The sequence below is a fragment of the Patella vulgata genome, chromosome 7 (assembly GCF_932274485.2).
Source record: "Patella vulgata chromosome 7, xgPatVulg1.2, whole genome shotgun sequence".
NCBI lineage: Eukaryota > Metazoa > Mollusca > Gastropoda > Patellidae > Patella > Patella vulgata.
In genome coordinates, this window is record NC_065885.2 from 51,270,657 (window position 1) to 51,290,670 (window position 20,014).

The 20,014-nt window shown below is 33.7% G+C and overlaps 1 protein-coding gene across 2 annotated transcripts in view; it reads left to right on the top strand.

The window, feature by feature from the left end:
• The window catches only part of LOC126828605 (basement membrane-specific heparan sulfate proteoglycan core protein), a 143,436-nt gene that overhangs the window by 83,927 nt on the left and 39,495 nt on the right, over nucleotides 1–20,014 (top strand). For both annotated transcript variants that reach the window (XM_050558478.2, XM_050558480.2), the window contains 24 exons: nucleotides 9–182; nucleotides 540–635; nucleotides 906–989; nucleotides 1,220–1,365; nucleotides 2,222–2,333; nucleotides 3,453–3,566; nucleotides 3,899–4,026; nucleotides 5,960–6,108; nucleotides 6,362–6,435; nucleotides 6,821–6,961; nucleotides 7,512–7,694; nucleotides 7,805–7,903; nucleotides 8,170–8,253; nucleotides 8,524–8,642; nucleotides 9,024–9,135; nucleotides 10,010–10,123; nucleotides 11,084–11,211; nucleotides 11,411–11,497; nucleotides 11,655–11,713; nucleotides 13,463–13,542; nucleotides 13,794–13,934; nucleotides 14,195–14,386; nucleotides 15,239–15,334; nucleotides 18,139–18,222. In XM_050558478.2, the coding sequence (XP_050414435.1) occupies nucleotides 9–182; nucleotides 540–635; nucleotides 906–989; nucleotides 1,220–1,365; nucleotides 2,222–2,333; nucleotides 3,453–3,566; nucleotides 3,899–4,026; nucleotides 5,960–6,108; nucleotides 6,362–6,435; nucleotides 6,821–6,961; nucleotides 7,512–7,694; nucleotides 7,805–7,903; nucleotides 8,170–8,253; nucleotides 8,524–8,642; nucleotides 9,024–9,135; nucleotides 10,010–10,123; nucleotides 11,084–11,211; nucleotides 11,411–11,497; nucleotides 11,655–11,713; nucleotides 13,463–13,542; nucleotides 13,794–13,934; nucleotides 14,195–14,386; nucleotides 15,239–15,334; nucleotides 18,139–18,222 (2,796 nt within the window). The remainder of the gene's footprint in view (nucleotides 1–8; nucleotides 183–539; nucleotides 636–905; nucleotides 990–1,219; nucleotides 1,366–2,221; nucleotides 2,334–3,452; nucleotides 3,567–3,898; nucleotides 4,027–5,959; nucleotides 6,109–6,361; nucleotides 6,436–6,820; nucleotides 6,962–7,511; nucleotides 7,695–7,804; nucleotides 7,904–8,169; nucleotides 8,254–8,523; nucleotides 8,643–9,023; nucleotides 9,136–10,009; nucleotides 10,124–11,083; nucleotides 11,212–11,410; nucleotides 11,498–11,654; nucleotides 11,714–13,462; nucleotides 13,543–13,793; nucleotides 13,935–14,194; nucleotides 14,387–15,238; nucleotides 15,335–18,138; nucleotides 18,223–20,014) is intronic.

Below are 20,014 nucleotides of genomic sequence, written 5' to 3' on the forward strand. Positions count from 1 at the left end.
TAATGTAGATCACTTTGGGTAATAGATTAGAATTAGTGAGGGAAGGAAGTCTCTTGCCTGTAGAATCTGGATTAATTCAGTTCTTGCCATCAACCAGGGAATTCTCAGTTCAAGATTTTAACCGTGTTCTACGAGGAGACAGTTATTATTGGAAACTACCAGCACAATACCTAGGCAACAGAGTATGTTTTATAACCTCTATTTATATCATGCCCTCTCACCGTTGACAATATTTAAAATGATCTTAATGTATAACTATCATTGAGTATAAGGTACTTTTTCAAGGGTTAACAATATCTCTGAGCTTGCCAAAGTTGCTGAATCAAGCCATTTTTGGGACCATTTGCTTTGTGAAAGTGTTATAACAACCAATACACAGTTTTATTGACTAAAGTATATGACTGTGTTCCATTAAGAGTAAGAAATACAAAATTTAGTTGTATAAGTATCAAACATAGAAGGAATTGAGATAATGGTCATATGTTATACTATTTGACAGTTTTTAGCATAGGTTTTATAAGTATCAAACTTTACTTCAGATAAGCAGTTATGGTGGTGATTTAACATACAGAGTCTACTATGATATCCGTGGATTTACAGCTGATCCAACAACTGATCCTGATGTTATTATTTCTGTAAGAGCCATTATTTAAGTTTTATATTTATGTTTTATATTTTCACCTTCAGATGACATGGTAATCATTTTTGAATTTAACTCAAATGAGGGTCAGCAGCAGTTTAACCATAGAAATTGAAATGAATATGTTAGTCTCAAAATGATAGAAGTATTGTTTTAATCTTTTTAACTCAGATGTCCTTTTATATATAACATGTCTAGGAATGGTTATTTTTTTTTATAAAAGACAATGTAGAAGGTAGTGATTTTGATACGTTTTATTTTGTAGGGTAATGGTATTACATTATATCACAGAGGACGTGAACAACTACGACCAAGTAGTCAAACATCTATTGATGTACCTTTAACAGAGGTATGTAACTGTACTAATTTAGCATAAAAAGTTTTAGCAGACTTAGTGTCAGATATTCAACAACAAAATTTTGCAGAAACGAGGAAGACAGTTGAGGGGGAAAACAATTGCTTCCTATCAACTTTTGAATATGTCCAACTCACACTTGTTACTTTAAAAGAGGGTATTTTTCAGCTATAAAAGAAATCTGTTATTTGTGAATTGATATAGAGTTGTGGTTATAATTGTAGTCTGCTTGGGATAGAAGTGAAGCACCAAGACGAGGAGATACACCAATATCAGAATATGCTTCTCGAGAAGATCTTATGATGGTTCTTGAAAATGTTACAAGTATTTTAATTAGAGCAACATATGATAATACACAAACTTCAACGAGGTTTGTCAGAATTAATTTTAAAACTTCCTGTAACTTAATGATAGACATATGTTTATACACAGGTTGGTTGGTTTATCAGACCATCCATAGTATGTTTATACTCTGCAGTCTGGAGTGAAAAAAATATTGTTTAGTTATATATAAGCAAGATTCTTATTAAGATTTTGGGATGTATAAATAATCACTCACAGAATTACTTCCAGGATCACTACCGCCAGAGGTTTGAAACATCAATTTTGAGAACAACTATGGTTACTTATGACGATAGAGGATATTCACAATTAATAACTGTATAACCACATACATGTACAACCACATTCTACATTCCCCATATTCTGTACATGATCGGACGAACATTAGTAGAAGATAGCTTGTTCTACCTTTTATAATTGTAATTATATACACAAACCTGGCAGAATTGGAAAAAGAAAACATAATGTATCAGCAAAACTGATTGGAACATGTTTCAGAATTTTGTTTTATTGTAGTAGATGAATTTAAAAACTATTGTTTGGATTCATAGTTTTAGATAATTCAAAAAGTATTGTTTGGATTCGTAGATTTGCAGATGATTGACAAAGGACTGGCCTGGTTAATAATATGCCGAACATGGGGCATGTAGAATGTGGTCATACTGTAAACACAATATCTTTTTCATGACCTTGCAACCAATGTCAAGTAGAAGTTTCTGTTCATATAAAATTAACTCTAAATTTGAATTGGAAAGTAGGCGGTAATATACTGTGTTTTGTGAAGGTGTCTAAAGGTATATAAGATTATAATAATATTCTCAAATATGTTTTTTTTTCTTTGAGTAATAAGGATATTAATATTGTTTTGATTTTTTTATTTACAGAATTAGCAATGTTTTATTAACTACAACTGCAACACAAGATCGTGGTATGGGCCAAGCTGTTTTAGTTGAAGATTGTTCTTGTCCAACAGGATATACTGGGTTATCTTGTGAAGTAAGTACATGTTTTAATATTTGTTGATAAATGTGATTTCTAGTAAATCGTTTTAATCTGGGAATCAAATCATAATCCAAGAAATACTCAAAATTACTTTGCGTACGCCCACAAGGAAATGTGGTTGTAAATTGCCGTCGCCTCCGTGCGCCGTCCACATTATCTGATCAGTTTGAAATTTATATATATTGTTTACACCAGTAGGACTAAGAAGCTTATTTCCGTTAATTACTTCTAGAGTTATGGTCCTTGTTTCACTTTGTTGAAGCTTGTGAATGTTCTAATGACTAAAGTTATCATCTGATCTATATTAAATTTACATTTATTATATAAATTAGTAAAACAATTCTGTTTGTTGATTTCTAGAGTTATGGCCCTTGTTTCACTTTGTTAAACCTGGTGAACACTAGTGTTGAAACTACTATTCGGATATTCGTTAACGGATACAAAATAAGGGTTATCCGAATCATTTTACTATCCGTTTACTATTCGTTACAATATATTCTTACATTCCGTATGCTCTATATTTAGCCATTTTTACGTCTGATCACTTTGAAATTTTCCCCAATGCAATTGATCACGTAAGCAGCTCCATGAGCATAAATGTCAACATTATGTGTATTATTTAGTGATAGTAACTAATAAAATTATTAATGCAGTGCAACGAAAACAGTAGTCTAAATAAAAAAAATATTCATTCATTCCCTGCGCTAGTTTACGGCATACGAGTTTAGACTGTGTTATGACTTCCCACAATGAAATTTATTCATAACGACCTAGGTCACGTATATTCCCACTCACTGATTGGTTCAATAGTAGTAGATTATCAGAATGAGGCAAACGACCTTGCCGGAATAAATGGCACATGGTTTTATTTTACTTTTTTCATTCCTGTTGATTGAGCAAAATGATAAGTGGGTGGGTGGAAGACATTAAGATATTTAAATTTGTTTTTAATCCTTTTGTTGTCCAAGTAAAAAATATGTATAAGTAAGAGGGTAAAACAAGTTCTATTTTTATGTCTAATGTGTTTCCAAATGTGAATTTATTCTAAAACTTTCTAGGAATGGAAGATTGAATTGTAGATATGATAATTTACGCTTGATTTTATTATTGTAGCAATGTGCGGCTGGATTCTACAGAGTAAACCGTGGACGATATTTGGGTGAATGTGTACCATGCAATTGTAACGGACATTCTAATGACTGTAACCCAATCAGTGGACAGTGTCAGGTAAGAATACATTATTTAGCTAAATCATAATGAAAGAATATAATCTTTGAAAGCCTATCAAATTGCTACAATCTGCGATATATACAGACCTTCGTATAGATTCATGCTTAAGTAGATATGAATAGAGATGTTCAATGATAACAGTTACATAGATCAACATTTAGAAAAGCTTTTTAGTGTACCATTTGAATAAAGGCATCTAGAAAGTTTTTAAAAGTTAAATCAATCTACCATATCGAGTTTACAGGAATTTCCTGGTCAAATGACCATATGATATTGGTTACATCAGTAAAAAAGACCAGTTGGTACTGATATTATAAATTGTTTTATAGAATTGCCGTGACTACACTACTGGACCCTACTGTGATCAATGTAAGGAAGGTTATGCTGGTAATCCTCGACGAGGAACGCCCAACGACTGTCAAGCTTGTCCATGTCCTCTTACCGTTGCATCCAATCAGTGAGTATTTTAAGAAATATTTATCATTATCAAAATGTTCCATTTTAAGTCTTAATTCGTAATGTTATTTGAATATGATGTTTTGACCCAAATAGGATCATACTGACATGGATTAGTTTTGTTGCTATTATTAGTACTTTTTATTGTCCCCCGCCTTTCGAAGAAAGCAGGGGACTATTAAAATGGGTTCGTCCGTCTGTCTGTCTGTCTGTCTGTCTGTCTGTCCGTCTGTCTGTCCTTCTGTCTGTCCGTCTGTCTGTCCGTCTGTCTGTCCGTCACACTTTTTGGGACACAATAACTCTCTTCCTAATTGAGCTAGAATGTTCAAACTTGGTGTATGTGTTTATTAGGTCAATGCCTTGATGGAGTTCGAAGATGAGCATTTTCCGCTTAGGGTAAGCAGAGATAAGCAATTTGATTGGTTGATGCTTTGGGACACGATAACTCTCTTCCTAATTGGGCTAGAATGTTCAAACTTGGTGTATGTGTTGATTAGGTCAATGCCTTGATGGAGTTCGAAGATGAGCATTTTCCGCTTAGGGTAAGCAGAGATAAGCAATTTGATTGGTTGATGCTTTGGGACACGATAACTTTTAATTGAGCTAGAATGTTCAAACTTGGTGTATGTGTTTATTAGGTCAATGCCTTGATGGAGTTCGAAGATGAGCATTTTCCGCTTAGGGTAAGCAGAGATAAGCAATTTGATTGGTTGATACTTTGGGGCACGATAACTCTCTTCCTAATTGAGCTAGAATGTTCAAACTTGGTGTATGTGTTGATTAGGTCAATGCCTTGATGGAGTTCGAAGATGAGCATTTTCCGCTTAGGGTAAGCAGAGATAAGCAATTTGATTGGTTGATGCTTTGGGACACGATAACTTTAGTTGTGTAACCAAGGTAGCCTATTCTATAAATAGCGATAGAATGAGTGACAAATAGAATGCCGATAAACCATGAAACAAAATATTCTATGTCATAGTATTTGGTTTTGTGCATAAACAGCTTTATACCGAAGACAACATATTAAAAATAGTAAGTCTACTAAGTGATGACGTCGAGTGAATAATAAAATAAATTAAGCGTCACAAATAGAGCGCGTGCTTTCGCCGTAAAACGGTGTCGTCTGCTAGAAAGACAAAACGTGATTTATCATCACCCAGTTGTGCAAACGAAACGTCTTTATACAAACTTTTCCTTTTTATAAGCTCGTTTATATAGTTTATGCTTTAGTTCTTGAAGAAGCTTTCCAATGTATTACCCCTGTAATTCCTCCTCTTTTATCTGTACAATATTTTCGAAAAAAATGAAACGAAATCCACTTATGTATACATTTAGGTTACATTATAGCCTACATGTCCCGACTCAACTTGCCACATTACATGTCATAATATTATAACCAGGTATTGATAAAAGCATCAATTGAGCAATTCCAATACAATCCAATACAATGAATATAGGCAAGGTAAATAAACAAATAAATGGAAAAAACAAATTGAAAAAGAAACTATTATAAATTAATTAAATATGTAGTATGCAATAATGAATTGACATTTAATGACAGAAAGAAAACAGTGAACTTTGCACAACTTGCAGCAAGATGGAAAATAGACCCGTTGATACAACCAAACTCTAGATCTGTAGGCATAGAGCATGTTTTCCCCTTAATATGCTATAATTATTCCATCAAAAACATTGTATGCTTAGACTATAAGTAAAGATATACTGTTTGATTGTTCAATACTTTGTAAAAGATAATTTGTGATAAATTTATATGTGTCCTCTAATTATTTTCCTATTTCGGCGGGGGACATCAGCCTCACTGTTGGCTTGTTGAACTTGTGTTAACACACATCATTAGTTTTTGACATTCTAAACAATGTCTACCAGTGGGTTTATATTCTAGTACCTTGAATCATACTTATTTATTAATACAGATTTAGTCGAACTTGTATACTAGAGAACGATGGATTGATAACTTGTACTAACTGTCCAGAGGGTTATGAGGGACGTCAGTGTGACATATGTGCTGAAGGATTCCAAGGTAATCCAAGGGAAATAGGTGACAGGTGTACCAGAATAGATGGTAAGTAATTGAAAAGCATCATGTAAATTGTGCAATGATCGCATATTCTATACATAAGTAAGAATCCCCTTTCTCTAAGCTTCCAAAAATGTTATTTTACTTCAGTACACCAATATATTCCCCCCAACAAGGCCATAACTGAAATTCTTGAAATTGAGAAAGCATGCTGTTTAATAAAATTTTATATTGTAAAGTAGCATTGAAAGTAGCTATAAAGTAGCTGATCACTTAAAAAGTTTTGATATTTTTGTAGTAACTGATATCTGTGATCCTAGAGGAAGTTTATCTTCAGAACCAAATCCTATTACTGGTACCTGTACTTGTCGGGTAAGATATTAGTACTATTTACACAGATTTTATATCAAAATATCATCTTGATAATTAGTAATATTTTATATTAAAGTATGATATTGAGCAACACAATATGATTTTATATCAAAATATCATCTTGATAATTAGTAATATTTTGTATTAAAGTATGATATTCAGCAACACAATATGATTTTATATCAAAATATCATCTTGATAATTAGTAATATTTTATATTAAAGTATGATATTCAGTAACACAATATGATTTTATATCAAAATATCATCTTGATAATTAGTAATATTTTATATTAAAGTATGATATTCAGCAACACAATAAGATTTTGTCTGTTTTTATTTGTGTCAGCATTTTAAAACATAACTTATTGTTTATTTCATTACAGGCTAATGTTCAGGGTAAGATTTGTGACACATGTAAAAATGAAACATTCTATTTGTCAGCTGAATACCCTTATGGCTGTTTGAGTTGTTTCTGTATGGGTGTAACTGATTTATGTCAGAGTACATCACAAAACAGGGCCCAGGTATGTATGTGCCTCACTGAAGTATGCACTAAATAAATCTGACTTGATCAGTAAATGAGACTAAAAAAATTATGAATGTACAGTCAGTGAAACAATTGTCATGCGTTAAACACCCTTGGTTATTTGTAAGTACGAATTGATAATTGATTCCTAGAATGGCCATTGATTATTTATAAATTAAATACAAAATGAAATAAAATGAAATGGAGTTTAACGTCCTACTGTTCTGCTCCTAACCTGGGCTAATGAAGACGGGCATACGCCATACAGTGTGCTATGAGGGAAATTATGCCCGGAGAGCGGCACTACGTCCTACTCTTATATCGAATTCCAACTGCCAAGGATCTTTTACGTGCATGCCAATGTGTACACGGGACCTCGGTTTTTCGTCCCATCCGAATGACTAGACAGCTTACCCACTTAGCCACGTGATCCCCGAAATTAAATACAATCCATGAAATGTCATTCTGTATAATTGATTCTGAAGTGCTGTTATTATTAAATTATCAGTCACAGATTTTGATTGGTCTGATCTTTGTTTTTGTTACAGATTGGAGTATCGTTCAATAGTGATAGAATGGGTGTAGGATTAAGTGATATGATGAAGACATTGGTCATCAATGATGGCTTTACTGTTAACTCAAATAATAGAGAACTAGTTTACCGTGGCTTCCAGAACCAACCTAAAGAGATTTACTACTGGAGCCTTCCATCGCGTTTCCTTGGGGATAAGGTGGGTATTTAATTATTACTAAATGCTGTTAATCGGTAAATTTTGAAGTATGGACAGCTACTTTCATGAAATGTGATATATTTTTAAAATAATAAAAATTTTTATGATAGGTTTCTGCATATGGTGGATATTTACGGTTTACCTTGAGATATCGACCAGGTCAAGATAACAGTCCTATAAGTACTGGTGAACCAATTGTTGAATTAACTGTAAGTATATAGTTGATGGTTATAAGTAGGGCCAGTCTGTTGGTAATTATATATGTGAAATTTATAATGAATAATCTGTGTCTGTTCAGCGTATATATATCCACACTGATTATCCTAAAACATTGGGCATATAGGTTTTTACTGTTTTGTGTGAACAAAATAAGGTTACGTTAATTTTTAATGCACTTATTTTTAATTGATTTCCCCAAAGAAAGCTTATTTTGTAATGATAAAATAAGAATATGTAATGCACATGCACATTTCAGGGAAATGAAATTGATTTGATCTATAGAAACATTAGACAAGTGCCAGCTATTTCTCAGGAATCATTTCAAATACAGTTATTTGAGGTAAGTGATTTAATTATATAACTGTAGTGTAAAATTAGTTTTAAAATTTGGGATGTATTGGAAAAAGTTTTTTAACATTTACTATCTTTGTAATGTGGATGGTGAAACAATAATACATTGTTGCAGCCCGACATACGATCTTGTCATGCTAGGTTTTAGTTTATCAACATAACCATGATCTTCCTACCTGATGATCTGTAATAACTTTGCAATTTTTTCAATGACTAATTAAAATGATAAGGCTTTAAGGATTATAAAAAAATTTTCTAGCGAAATTGGTTCCGTATGGATGGTCAACAAGCTACACGTGAACATTTATTGATGGCCTTGGCTGACCTTGATGCAATCTTGATTAGAGCTACTTACACAGAAACAACTGATGAAGCTGCGTAAGTAGAGATGACTTATAAATTCTGTTGCATGATTAACATCGCAAGATATATTCTTAATATAAACATATTTTACAACTTGAAGAAAAGATAATATTTTCACAAAAAACTACTATATTTGAGTAAAGAGCACAATAGTCAGATAACAAAGAAAAAAATGGTGTATTAAATGGTGCCTATACATTTTTGTAATTTGAGCACTTTGATGATATCATGCCTGGCTTTTGGTCTACAATAACATTTTAGCCATCCTGTAAATATATTTTCCAAGTCAATTTATTGAATATTACTTGTTCAAAAGAATTTTGCAAGCCAAGGTCAAGATTTCAACCACAACTGCAAATGAACAGAAAATTAAATACATTTGAATTTTATCAACAGATTAAGTGATGTGACGTTAGATGTAGCAGAAGTTAGATTCACTGGACAAGATAGAGCTATGGCTGTTGAACAGTGTGTCTGTCCAAGAGGATATAAAGGTCTTTCTTGTGAGGTACCATACTTCTTTATTTAATACCTTTGGACATTTTCAGCGGATAGTTACATTGGATGACAAATAGCTTAGGAAAGGTTCAGGAAACCTTGATTCCCTAATCGTCAAAAAAAATCATCTAAATCATCAGTGGACAGCATTCACATATCTGCTTGATGCCAGCAGGCCAGAGAATATTTACAAAAGGATACCTCTACATAGTTTAAGGTCACCGGAAAAGCTTCATAAATTTTTTAAATAATGCAAAGAATTATGTCATCATATCCTTTCCATAAGTATAACACGATCCCCAATGTCAATGTCAATCAATACCTGCCAAAGGTAAATTTCAACAGGTAGAGTAGTCGTAACTTTCCGCCAATAAACAAGGTGTGACATGATTTTAGTCCTTCTGTTCATATTCTAGTCTATATTTCTGTGAGAAGGGCTAAAATTATGTCACAGCTTGTTTATTGGCAGAATATTATGACTACTCACGGCGAACGGCGGAAATCGCTAACGTTGAAATTTACCTGTGGCAGGTAACATTGACATTTGGGATTGTGTTATATTTATGGAAAGGATATGTTGACATACTTATAATTACTCGCATTATCTAGAAAAATTATAAAACTTTTCCAGTGATCTTTAATCTAACTCAAATATACTGGTATTTTGGTGGTGATATGACTATGTAATTCATAGATCTGTTTTTTTATCGTGGGCCACCCTATTGTAGGCTGAGTTTCCTTTTGTATTATGGAGGAATGCTTAAGAAAGAAAAAGAGAAATTGTGAATTATGTGGCATCTTTGATATTTTGATATTGTAAAAGGCAACATACTAAAATAAGTAAGATTGGTCAGTGTATATAATTCTAGGTATTATTATTGTAGGACTGTGATACTGGATATACCAGAACAAAAGGTGGACTATATCTAGGTCTGTGTGGTAGATGTAATTGTAATGGACATTCCAATGAATGTGACCCTGAAACCGGAGTTTGTAGAGTAAGTTTAATATTATTTCAGTAAACAGCTTTGTTGCAATTAATTCATCTATTCCTTTATTTCCAAGCAAGATTTCTTGTCAGAGATAATATACATGGGTTTCTTATTGACCTATGACGCTCCTTGTAACAAAGAAAGCAATGACTTGGGGATGGTAGTGAAATGATCTATAGAATGTTGACTAGTGATAACTTCATGCTGTATCAAAATAAGCACTCTCAGATAAGTCTTTACTTCATCAGGATTTTCCGGCGTAGTTTTCCCTTGTCAGTGGTGCAGGATGGAGGGCCTAACAAGGACAGTTCTCTAGACATTCGGATGGTACGAAAAACCGAGGACCCATGTATATATTGGCGTGCACGTAAAATATCCCTTGGCAGATGGAATTCGATATAACAGTATGCCATAGTGCTACTGCCCGGGCAAAATTTACCTCATAGCACACTGTATGGTATATGCCCATCTTCATTAGCCCAGTAGGAGCAGAACAATAGGACGTTAAACCCCATTTCATTTCATTCCACAAGTCTTTACTTAGAACAGGAGCGTGGTGACCTATAATTTTGCATGAGGAACAAGGTCCCATCCAGACCCCTAAAAAAACATTATTTATATGTGTGTACAGGGGAGGGGGTGGTGTGGCAGTCCCTCCCAGTGCCACCAAGTAATATTGGACTATGTGGGACATGCTAGAGTCGATGTGTAGCATATCTGACCCACGGTATATGTTTGACACTGGTTGAGCATTATGATTATAATGTTGAAAACCGCATTGAAACCGCATGATTTTTTGCCATTTGCGAGGGGGCACAAAAACTCAAAACCATGACACAAAGCTCGTCCTTGCATCCCTCTCACTTAGCCTCTGACTTATAACTCCTTACAACTTAATAATTATATATGGCGAAAATATTATGAGACATTCTTGATGTATTTAATATTGAATCTGTTTCATTGCAGAATTGTCAACACAATACTGAAGGTGCTAACTGTGAAAGATGTGTTGCTGGTTACTATGGTGATGCTAGCCGAGGAACCATTAATGATTGTCAGAAATGTCCATGTCCACTTACAGAGTACCCAAATCAGTAAGTTTCATACCGTAGCAAATGTTTCTATGTACAGGTTTGGAAATGTTAGATAAATTAAAAGTGTTAATGAAGGTCTGTATTTTGAGATTTCAACATACATAAATTTGAAAGCCATTGAAATTGTATTTTTTTCATCGGCATGGGTGGAAGTATTAACATTTCTAATCTTTAATATTTATTTGTAATATATTCACAGGTTCAGTCCTACATGTATTTTAGATACAGATGGTCAAGTAACTTGTACTGCCTGTCCAACTGGACACACTGGTCGACGATGTGAAATGTAAGTTTGGTCACCTGGCTCTCAGATATAAATGCTTACTAATGGAAAATCTGAATAGTCTACTGTAATTTTATTGCATTTTAAAAAATAGAAATTTGTATTAGATAATATTATTTCTATTAATTTACATGACAAAGAGTATGTGTTTTGTTTTTAGCTGTGAACCTGGTTATTCTGGAAACCCATTACAACCTGGAGATTCTTGCAGAAGATCTGGTTAGTATTTTGTCCGAACTTGTGTTTATTTTCTTATTACATATTGGTGCCTTATTTTGGATTTTTGACAGTATAAATGAAATGAATTGACAAAGCACTAACAGGCCTGTAGGGGGGCAGAAGGCATTTGACTGCTCCGCCCCATCCATTGATGCTATTTCGCATGTATATTCTGGATATGTCCTACACTATTTTCCAACCATCCGACCAGTAATATGCCCAATCAGACATCAAGATATGGTGAATAATATTCAAATTCCAAAACTAATTGACTGTACCAAGTGTATAACTACTACTCATCCTGATTATCGTTGATAATGAGCTGGATTGATTAGGTAATTAAGTGATGAAAGTATTTATCGTGTTATACCGTCTATACACCTACCTTGATTAACTGACTTAATCCAATCGAATCCTGAACAGAAGTCATTGCTTCTCCTTTGTCGGACTATTTATCAATCCAATGAGTGATTATAAACTTAATCTACGTGATTACCTCTCGGTTTCTCCATTGTCAGACATTTTATTCTCCTTGATGTCAGCCGACAGTATGTAGCAACTAGTCATAGATGTCACATAATATAACATCCCAAATCAATGGACAGTCATTATTACTTTGAAAATGTTTCAATTCGTATCTACTGCTTAGTTCTCTACCAAGGAACCGTGACGATGCTGATACACCTGTGTCTATTATTAGCTATTAAACCTTTAACTTATTTTCCGTAAAGTAACTATGTCTTGAGACTACGTATAGAAATTCCCGCTTACCATATAACGCAGTGCTTACAACAAAACTTTTAATAGGGTTGATTTTGGCTCAAATTGTGTTTAACTGGTCAAGTAGGCCAAAAACATAGATGTCACATAATATAACATCCCAAATCAATGGACAGTCATTATTACTTTGAAAATGTTTCAATTCGTATCTACTGCTTAGTTCTCTACCAAGGAACCGTGACGATGCTGATACACCTGTGTCTATTATTAGCTATTAAACCTTTAACTTATTTTCCGTAACGTAACTATGTCTTGAGACTACGTATAGAAATTCCTGCTTACCATATAAAGCAGTGCTTACCACAAGTAGGCCAAAAACAGACGTGATAATACACGAAAGTTGGTTATGCCTTTTTACGAGTGATTAAACTACCAATGTGATTTTATAAGGAAGAAAACGATGTTGCGACTTCACAACCTTTCTTATTTCGGACATTTTGCTTTCCTTTGCTGCCGTATAAACGTGAATTTGAAGCAGGTACAGGTCGGCATGCTTTCTTTCTATCGTGTTATGAAAACACGTAATTTTGTAGGAATATTACTAACATAACTCTGAATACCATCCAGGAATTAAATATGAAAAATAGAGAGGTGCACCTTTGAATATTTTGTTGACACATGATTTTTAATTGTGGTCTGCATCTGTCTGCTTAAATAACGATAAGAGTTGTGAACCTTTAGTTTCGGTAAAAGTGTCTGACAAGAAAAATTTTGAAATTGGAATACTGGCCCAATCCCAGTAATTTGCTATGGTTCACATTTTAAGCATCTCTTGCATTAAAATTGTCAGGGGCTTCGCCTCCTTAACCTTCATCGGAGCAATGAGATTCTTGGCTACCTATATCCCAACCTAACTGGGCAATATCCCATTCAAAAGTCTGTGCTCCTACAATCTACTTCTTAGGGCCAGGAAGACTAGTAGTAGTGTGAAATGTTGCAGGTAATTGATAACTAATGTTCTATTTCTAGAGCCGTTATGTGATTGTGATCCTAGAGGAAGTGTACCAAACACTCAATGTGATCCCATTACCAAACAATGCCCTTGCCGTGTAAGTATATTATTTCCAATATATCCGTTGTACAATCACAATTTTCTTTAATAATCTTTAAGTATAAACTTGAATAAGCTTTAATCAACATTGATGCTTTCAGTGGATATTTCAACAAATTTAGTAAATATTAATGGTATCCTTTACAAACCCATGCATTGCACAAATAAGCGTTAAGATATTGTGGTTTAAAATTTTCCTCAGTTAAAATGCAGGTGAGAGGTTAATCCCATTCATTATTTTATTTGTAGACTAGTGTCCAAGGACTTAGATGTTCTTCATGTAAAAATGGTTACTTCTATTTGGACCAATCTAATAAAGAAGGTTGTCTTGCATGTTCCTGTATGGGTATAACTAATCAGTGCTCAAGTTCTTCTTACTATAGAGATGTGGTAAGTTATTTTACAAAACATGCCAAAAGGAATTATATAATTTATCTTTTCACATAGTCATTTTAAATATTTAGGAAATTTATGCTAATATGTGCATTATTTTGTAATGCTTTTTTGTAAAACTACGGACAAATTCTGAAATCAGTAGAAACTAATATAAACTTCAAATGGCTACAAGAGTACTTTGCAAGGTCTATATTTTATTTATATTCTGATTTGTTGTCCATTTAAATGAATTATGGAATATATTTATCTTTCAGATAACTCCCACATTCCCTTCAGATGGATCTCATAACTTTGGTCTAACTAATCGTAGATTGAGTCGTATGATTAAGGATGGTTTTGTTGTTGATGCGAGCCGTAATCAGATTACATTCAATAACTTTAATAGTGTCCAGAGAGAAAGAGAAAGTTTGTTCTTCCAAGTCCCTGCAAAATTCAGGGGAGATAAGGTAGAATAAAAATACTTTTATTACATGTCATCATATATATGGAGTGTATATTTACGTGTATTAGGCCCATCTTGTGGAATATGTTTTTACAGGTATTAGGTTTGCTTGTCATTGGATTACTTTCAAATATAATAACTAACTAATTGAGACTGTTAGAATAATAAAATAGAAATTGAATAGATTATTTGGTACTACAATCATAATCTGATATAAAAAGTGCAGGATGGCTGCTCCCCGCATAGATATTCAAGGAGAAACCTTTACAAAAAATTAGCAAAGCAAGTGAATGACACAAAAGAAAATCTTTTGCATTTGCAATGTTTATTGTATTGATTATAGAATAAATATCTATTGATTAATTTGACAGAAAGGAAGTGAATAATATTTATGTATGGTAAGATTTTATGGTTAATTGTTGGGTATATGGTTTTGTCACAATGTTAATGCTATGGTTACATTCCCCCGCAAACAAAATCGTTTTAATGTGAAGGGAAAATTAGGTGGTGGCTTTATTATTTCTTGCTGTGAATTATTTTTGTTTATATTTTTGTTTTATTCTTGGAAGTTAAATGATTTTTTTTTTTTTAACTAATTTTATTTTTTCAATATTTTTCTTTTCCTCACTTTTTTTTTTCTCTCTCAATTAATTTAGAATATTTCTTTTGAAAAAATGTAAAAATGAAGCTACTGATTTTAGATTTGCTTAAACTTTTGTGCTTCACACATTATTATACCTATTGATATAAATGATATACATTTTTAATTGTCTGAATTTTCAGAAAATCTTTCTACTGTACTATTAATCAAACAGAATTTTAGCACAGTTTTATAAGGATGGTGTTTAATTTACAGGTTACAGCTTATGGTGGATTACTAAAGTTTACATTGGAGTATTCTGTAGCTGCTGACTCTGGTAATAAATATATGGATGTGGATTTGGAAATAATTGTAAGTATATATTTTTATACCCTGATAATTAGTATGGTTAATATAAATCCTCTGAGCACTATACAGAGCAGAGTTTTAGATGTGTGTGGTATTTTTCATTATCAAGAGTGAGGACTGGGATAAGAAAAGTGGGGTGGGGGGTGGGGGAATAGGGTTATATGGCCACTTGACAACAACTAAATCATTTGTGTGACTAACAAAAGGTATATCTTTAGCAATGGGAGGAAACCAGGAAAATCTGGAACATTTGACAGATACCCTGCTGCTTGTCACATACACCAGTCAGAACAATCACATTATCAGACTATGGCTATCCATTTCCTCATTTCATAAAGTAGAAACGTATCAAAATCAGGAATTTGTAGCAGAATTTAATTGTTAAAGTTTTTGATTTAAATTTTGTGAGTATTATACAGCAGTTCTATTGGATTGTTGATAGTAAATTTCTGAGCTATTCATTCTATGGGGGGTTGGATGGCCAAATGGTTATTATGTGTGAGCTGTATCATAAGGCCTGTCATCGAGCAGGGCTAGAAATTCACGCAAATCTCTGAATCTAATTCGCGCAAGGATTCTCGCAAGAGCTTACGCTGCGAATCAATAAGGATTCGCATAAAATTTTTCTAAAAAATAAGTAAGGGTCAGTATTCATCAGGGGGCTGTATTTTGTCGGCTTTAGCCAATTGATATTTAAAACAATTAATCGGCCACTAAGGTATCGTAAATAATCAATCTACTTTTGGCTAAATTACAACGTGTTAATTAAGAAGACAATCAACTTGCTTGTCGGCTACAACAACAGTCATACCTTAGTGAGAATCGGCCATATGTGGTTCATAATCCGAGTAATTAGCACATTTAACGGTGATTTTGATAATCCGGTAAAATAAACAAAACAAGCTTGCTGATTATTCATAATAGGTTGAGTAAAATAAGCCACGTGGCCATTAAAGACAGTCTCAGCGTGGTTTCTGAATTGCGCGTCTTCCACGACCCGTCCGTGTGAATTCCAGGTACCGGTAGATATTAAAATAATAACTGGATAATACATTGATGGATTCACTGACCAGTTGTTAGGTAAATTTAAATCTTCATTGAATATAATCCCCTGACAGAACATCGAATACACGGAGAGAGAAAGAGTGGATAACTTCCCGACGGAATCTCCATTGTTGAATTCCAATGACACGTGACATATCGGTTGGAATTATGTCAATAAACCAGTTTACCACTATTGATTTTCAGCGATTTCCAATAATTACTGCCAGAGTTATGGCTCTTGATCACTTTGAAAAATCTTGTGGACGCTCTAGAGGCCAAAGTTAATATCCAATAGACCTTAAATTTATACACAGTGTTTGAGGTCATGAGACGAAGAAGCCTATTGATTTTCAACGATTTCCGATAATTACTGCCAGAGTTATGGCCCTTGATCACTTTGAAAAATCTTGTGGACGCTCTAGAGGCCAAAGTTAATATCCGATTGACTTTCAATTTATACACAGTGTTTAAGGTCATGAGACGAAGAAGCCTATTGATTTTCAGCGATTTCCGATAATTACTGCCAGAGTTATACACAGTGTTTGAGGTCATGAGACGAAGAAGCCTATTGATTTTCAACGATTTCCGATAATTACTGCCAGAGTTATGGCCCTTGATCACTTCAAAAAATCTTGTGGATGCTCTAGAGGCTAAAGTTAATATCCGATTGAGTTTAAATTTATACACATTGTTTGAAGTCATGAGACGAAGATTCCTATTGATTTTCAACAATTTCCGATAATTACTGCCAAAGTTATGGCCCTTGATCACTTTGCAAAATCTTGTGACGCTCTAAAGCCTAAAGTTATCATCCGATTGACTTCAGATTGATACACAGAGTTTAAGATCTTGAGACGAACAAGTATATTGATTTTCAATGAATTTTTATGACTTGAACAGTTAAATCCATGATATTAAAAGCTTTGCATACAAAACATTAGCATGGGGCAGAACTTTATAAAAACCAAACAAATTCTAATAGTTTTCTGATAATTACTTTGTGAGTTGTTGCTCTTAATCAGATTTTAGTGTAATTATAAATGTTTAATTACCGAAAAAAGTAAAAATATGTGACAACCCTTGTTGACTGCCCAGACGATTTAGTTGCTGTGGCCGTATGTTTCGTTGCCTGGCAACCTATCTTTATTTTATACACTACTGACAGAGCCTTTATTTTAAAAATATTATTGAAGGCTATATAGTCGTACAGAATTTTATTTTATAGCAATTTCAGTTAGGGTTGTCACGTGATCATTGTGCCGTTTGTCTGTCATCGACGAATGAATAAAAACTTTTGCAAGTTACATGACTGTTACGTGATGGACAAAGGACTACAAATTGTGTTATAAAGAAATGCCACGGCGGCGTATCAGCTTATTTTGGCTACGGCATTTTCTCATACTGGCAATAAACAATAAACACAATTTTGTTTTTTAGTCAGTATTATTAAGATTTGAAAGATTCGCGCAGATTGCACATATGAGAATCCTCTTAGATTCTTGCAAAAAATGACGAATTTCTAGCCCTGTTGAGTCAACTGACATGGTTTCGATTCCCCGGTTGTACGTGACATGGAGTAGGGTCGCCTGTCCAGCCTCATGGGTTTTCTCCAAGTCTTCCAAATGACCTAGTTTGTGTTGAGTGGACTTAAACTCTCTCTCTCTCTTTCTCTCTCTCTCTCTCTCTCTCTCTCTCTCCATTCTACTTACTTTGTTGTAGTCATTGTTTTGATATTTACCAGATGTTTTGTTTTTTTCTTTTAGAGTAACAATCAGAGAATGTACTTAATACTGAACCCATCAGCCAATCCGGATGAAACCAATAATTATGAAGTCTTGATGCGAGAGGTAAGTCTGTTCATGCTTCTACTGTATTTATATGAGTTTTATACTAGTCTAATACTGTGCCGATGTACGTCAACAAAAAGCTCCATAATATTAATGAATGTAAAATAATCAGTTTATAAATGTATGACTAACTTGAGTAGGCCCTAATATCAGGCCTTCATGTAAAAGGAGAGCGATCGTCCTCGCTCTCCTGGACTCGCTTGGATGTAAGTCGAGGTGCACTTTTTGTAGCTCGCCTAAATGTCTAAATTGACTCCCCTCAAAGAAAATAATCAGGAAAATATACCGGTAACGAAAAATACTGTCAATATCGACAATCAACTTGCTTTTTGGCAACAATACCAGTCATACCTTAGTAAGAATCAGCCATCTGGTTGTTCATAATCTGAGTTATTAGCACATTTAACAGTAATTTTGATAATTCGGTAAAAAAAACCCCAAGCTTGCTGGTTATTCATAACAGGTCCAGTAAGTTCTCTTTGTAATAATAAGCCACGTGGCAAAAGAAGATATCACACTCGGCATGGATTGTGAATCTCGGGATTCGTGCCCTGTCTTTGACGCTCGATCAGTACGAATTCCAGATAGATATTAAAATAATAATTGGATAATACATTTTATAGTTTCACTGACCCGTTGTTAGTTAAATTTAAATAATCATTGAATAATCCCGGATAGAACACTGGATATCCCGAGAAACAGACATTAATAATATATTTTTCTGTCAGGATTTCCAATGCTTTCCTATTCCCGATAACATGTGACATGCATCGGTTTGAATTAGGCCAATAAACCAGCATTACTAGATTAAGTTTTAAATAGCATTTTAGTTTTATTCATTTTTATTTTATACACATGCTAACACGGAGTTATTTTTTAAAATATTATTCTTATTATTAAAGGCTATGGCATAGTCTTATGGAATTTTATTTTATATAAAGCAATTTCAATTATGGTTGTTACGTGATCATTGTGCCGCTTGTCTATCATCCACGAAGGAATAAACACTTTGTAAGTTACGTGATAGACAAAAACAATAATTTGTGTTTTAAATATGAAAGAAATGCTATGGTGTTGTATCAGCTTATTTTGGCTACTGAATTTTCTGATACTGATCTTAGTAGAAAAATCCTAATTTCGATTGACTGATGACATCCGTTTATCCATCGAATAAACGAAGATAGTAATTTATTCAGGAATATTACTGACCTGAACTTCAAGTCATATCTTAGGCTATTCAGAATACGACATTCTCCATAACAAATTACCCAAAAATATTTTTGTTGAAGTCTGGGGGATATTAAAGTTAAAAGGAGCTTCTAATTACCCTATTTCCCACTGGGACCTCAATTTGACCTAATTCTGGATGGTTGGATTCAAAATGAATTAAAATCCCTGTTCTTATCACAAATGCTAAAAAAGCTCTCCTCGAGAGATTCAGGAGAGCGATTTACCCTTTTTCCAATCTCAGGAGAGCTTTTTTTGACTCTCCAGGAATTTATTCACGTGAAGGCCTGTAATATTCCAAGTTTTGTTTTTATATCAGTATATCCGATAAATACTATCTAGACAATACACACAATGGTTGCGATCGCACATGATAATATTACATGAATGTTACTAAAAATAAAATAAAATAGATGGCGGCTATGTATGACTGGTTAATTTAACTGAAATCTAAAATAGAACTCTTGTGAGATGCAAGAGATGGCACGTGAAAATTTCCAATATGAATAATGTCGGAAGAAGGGTTGTGTTTTGATGGAATTTTCTAGCGTTTATGATTATATTT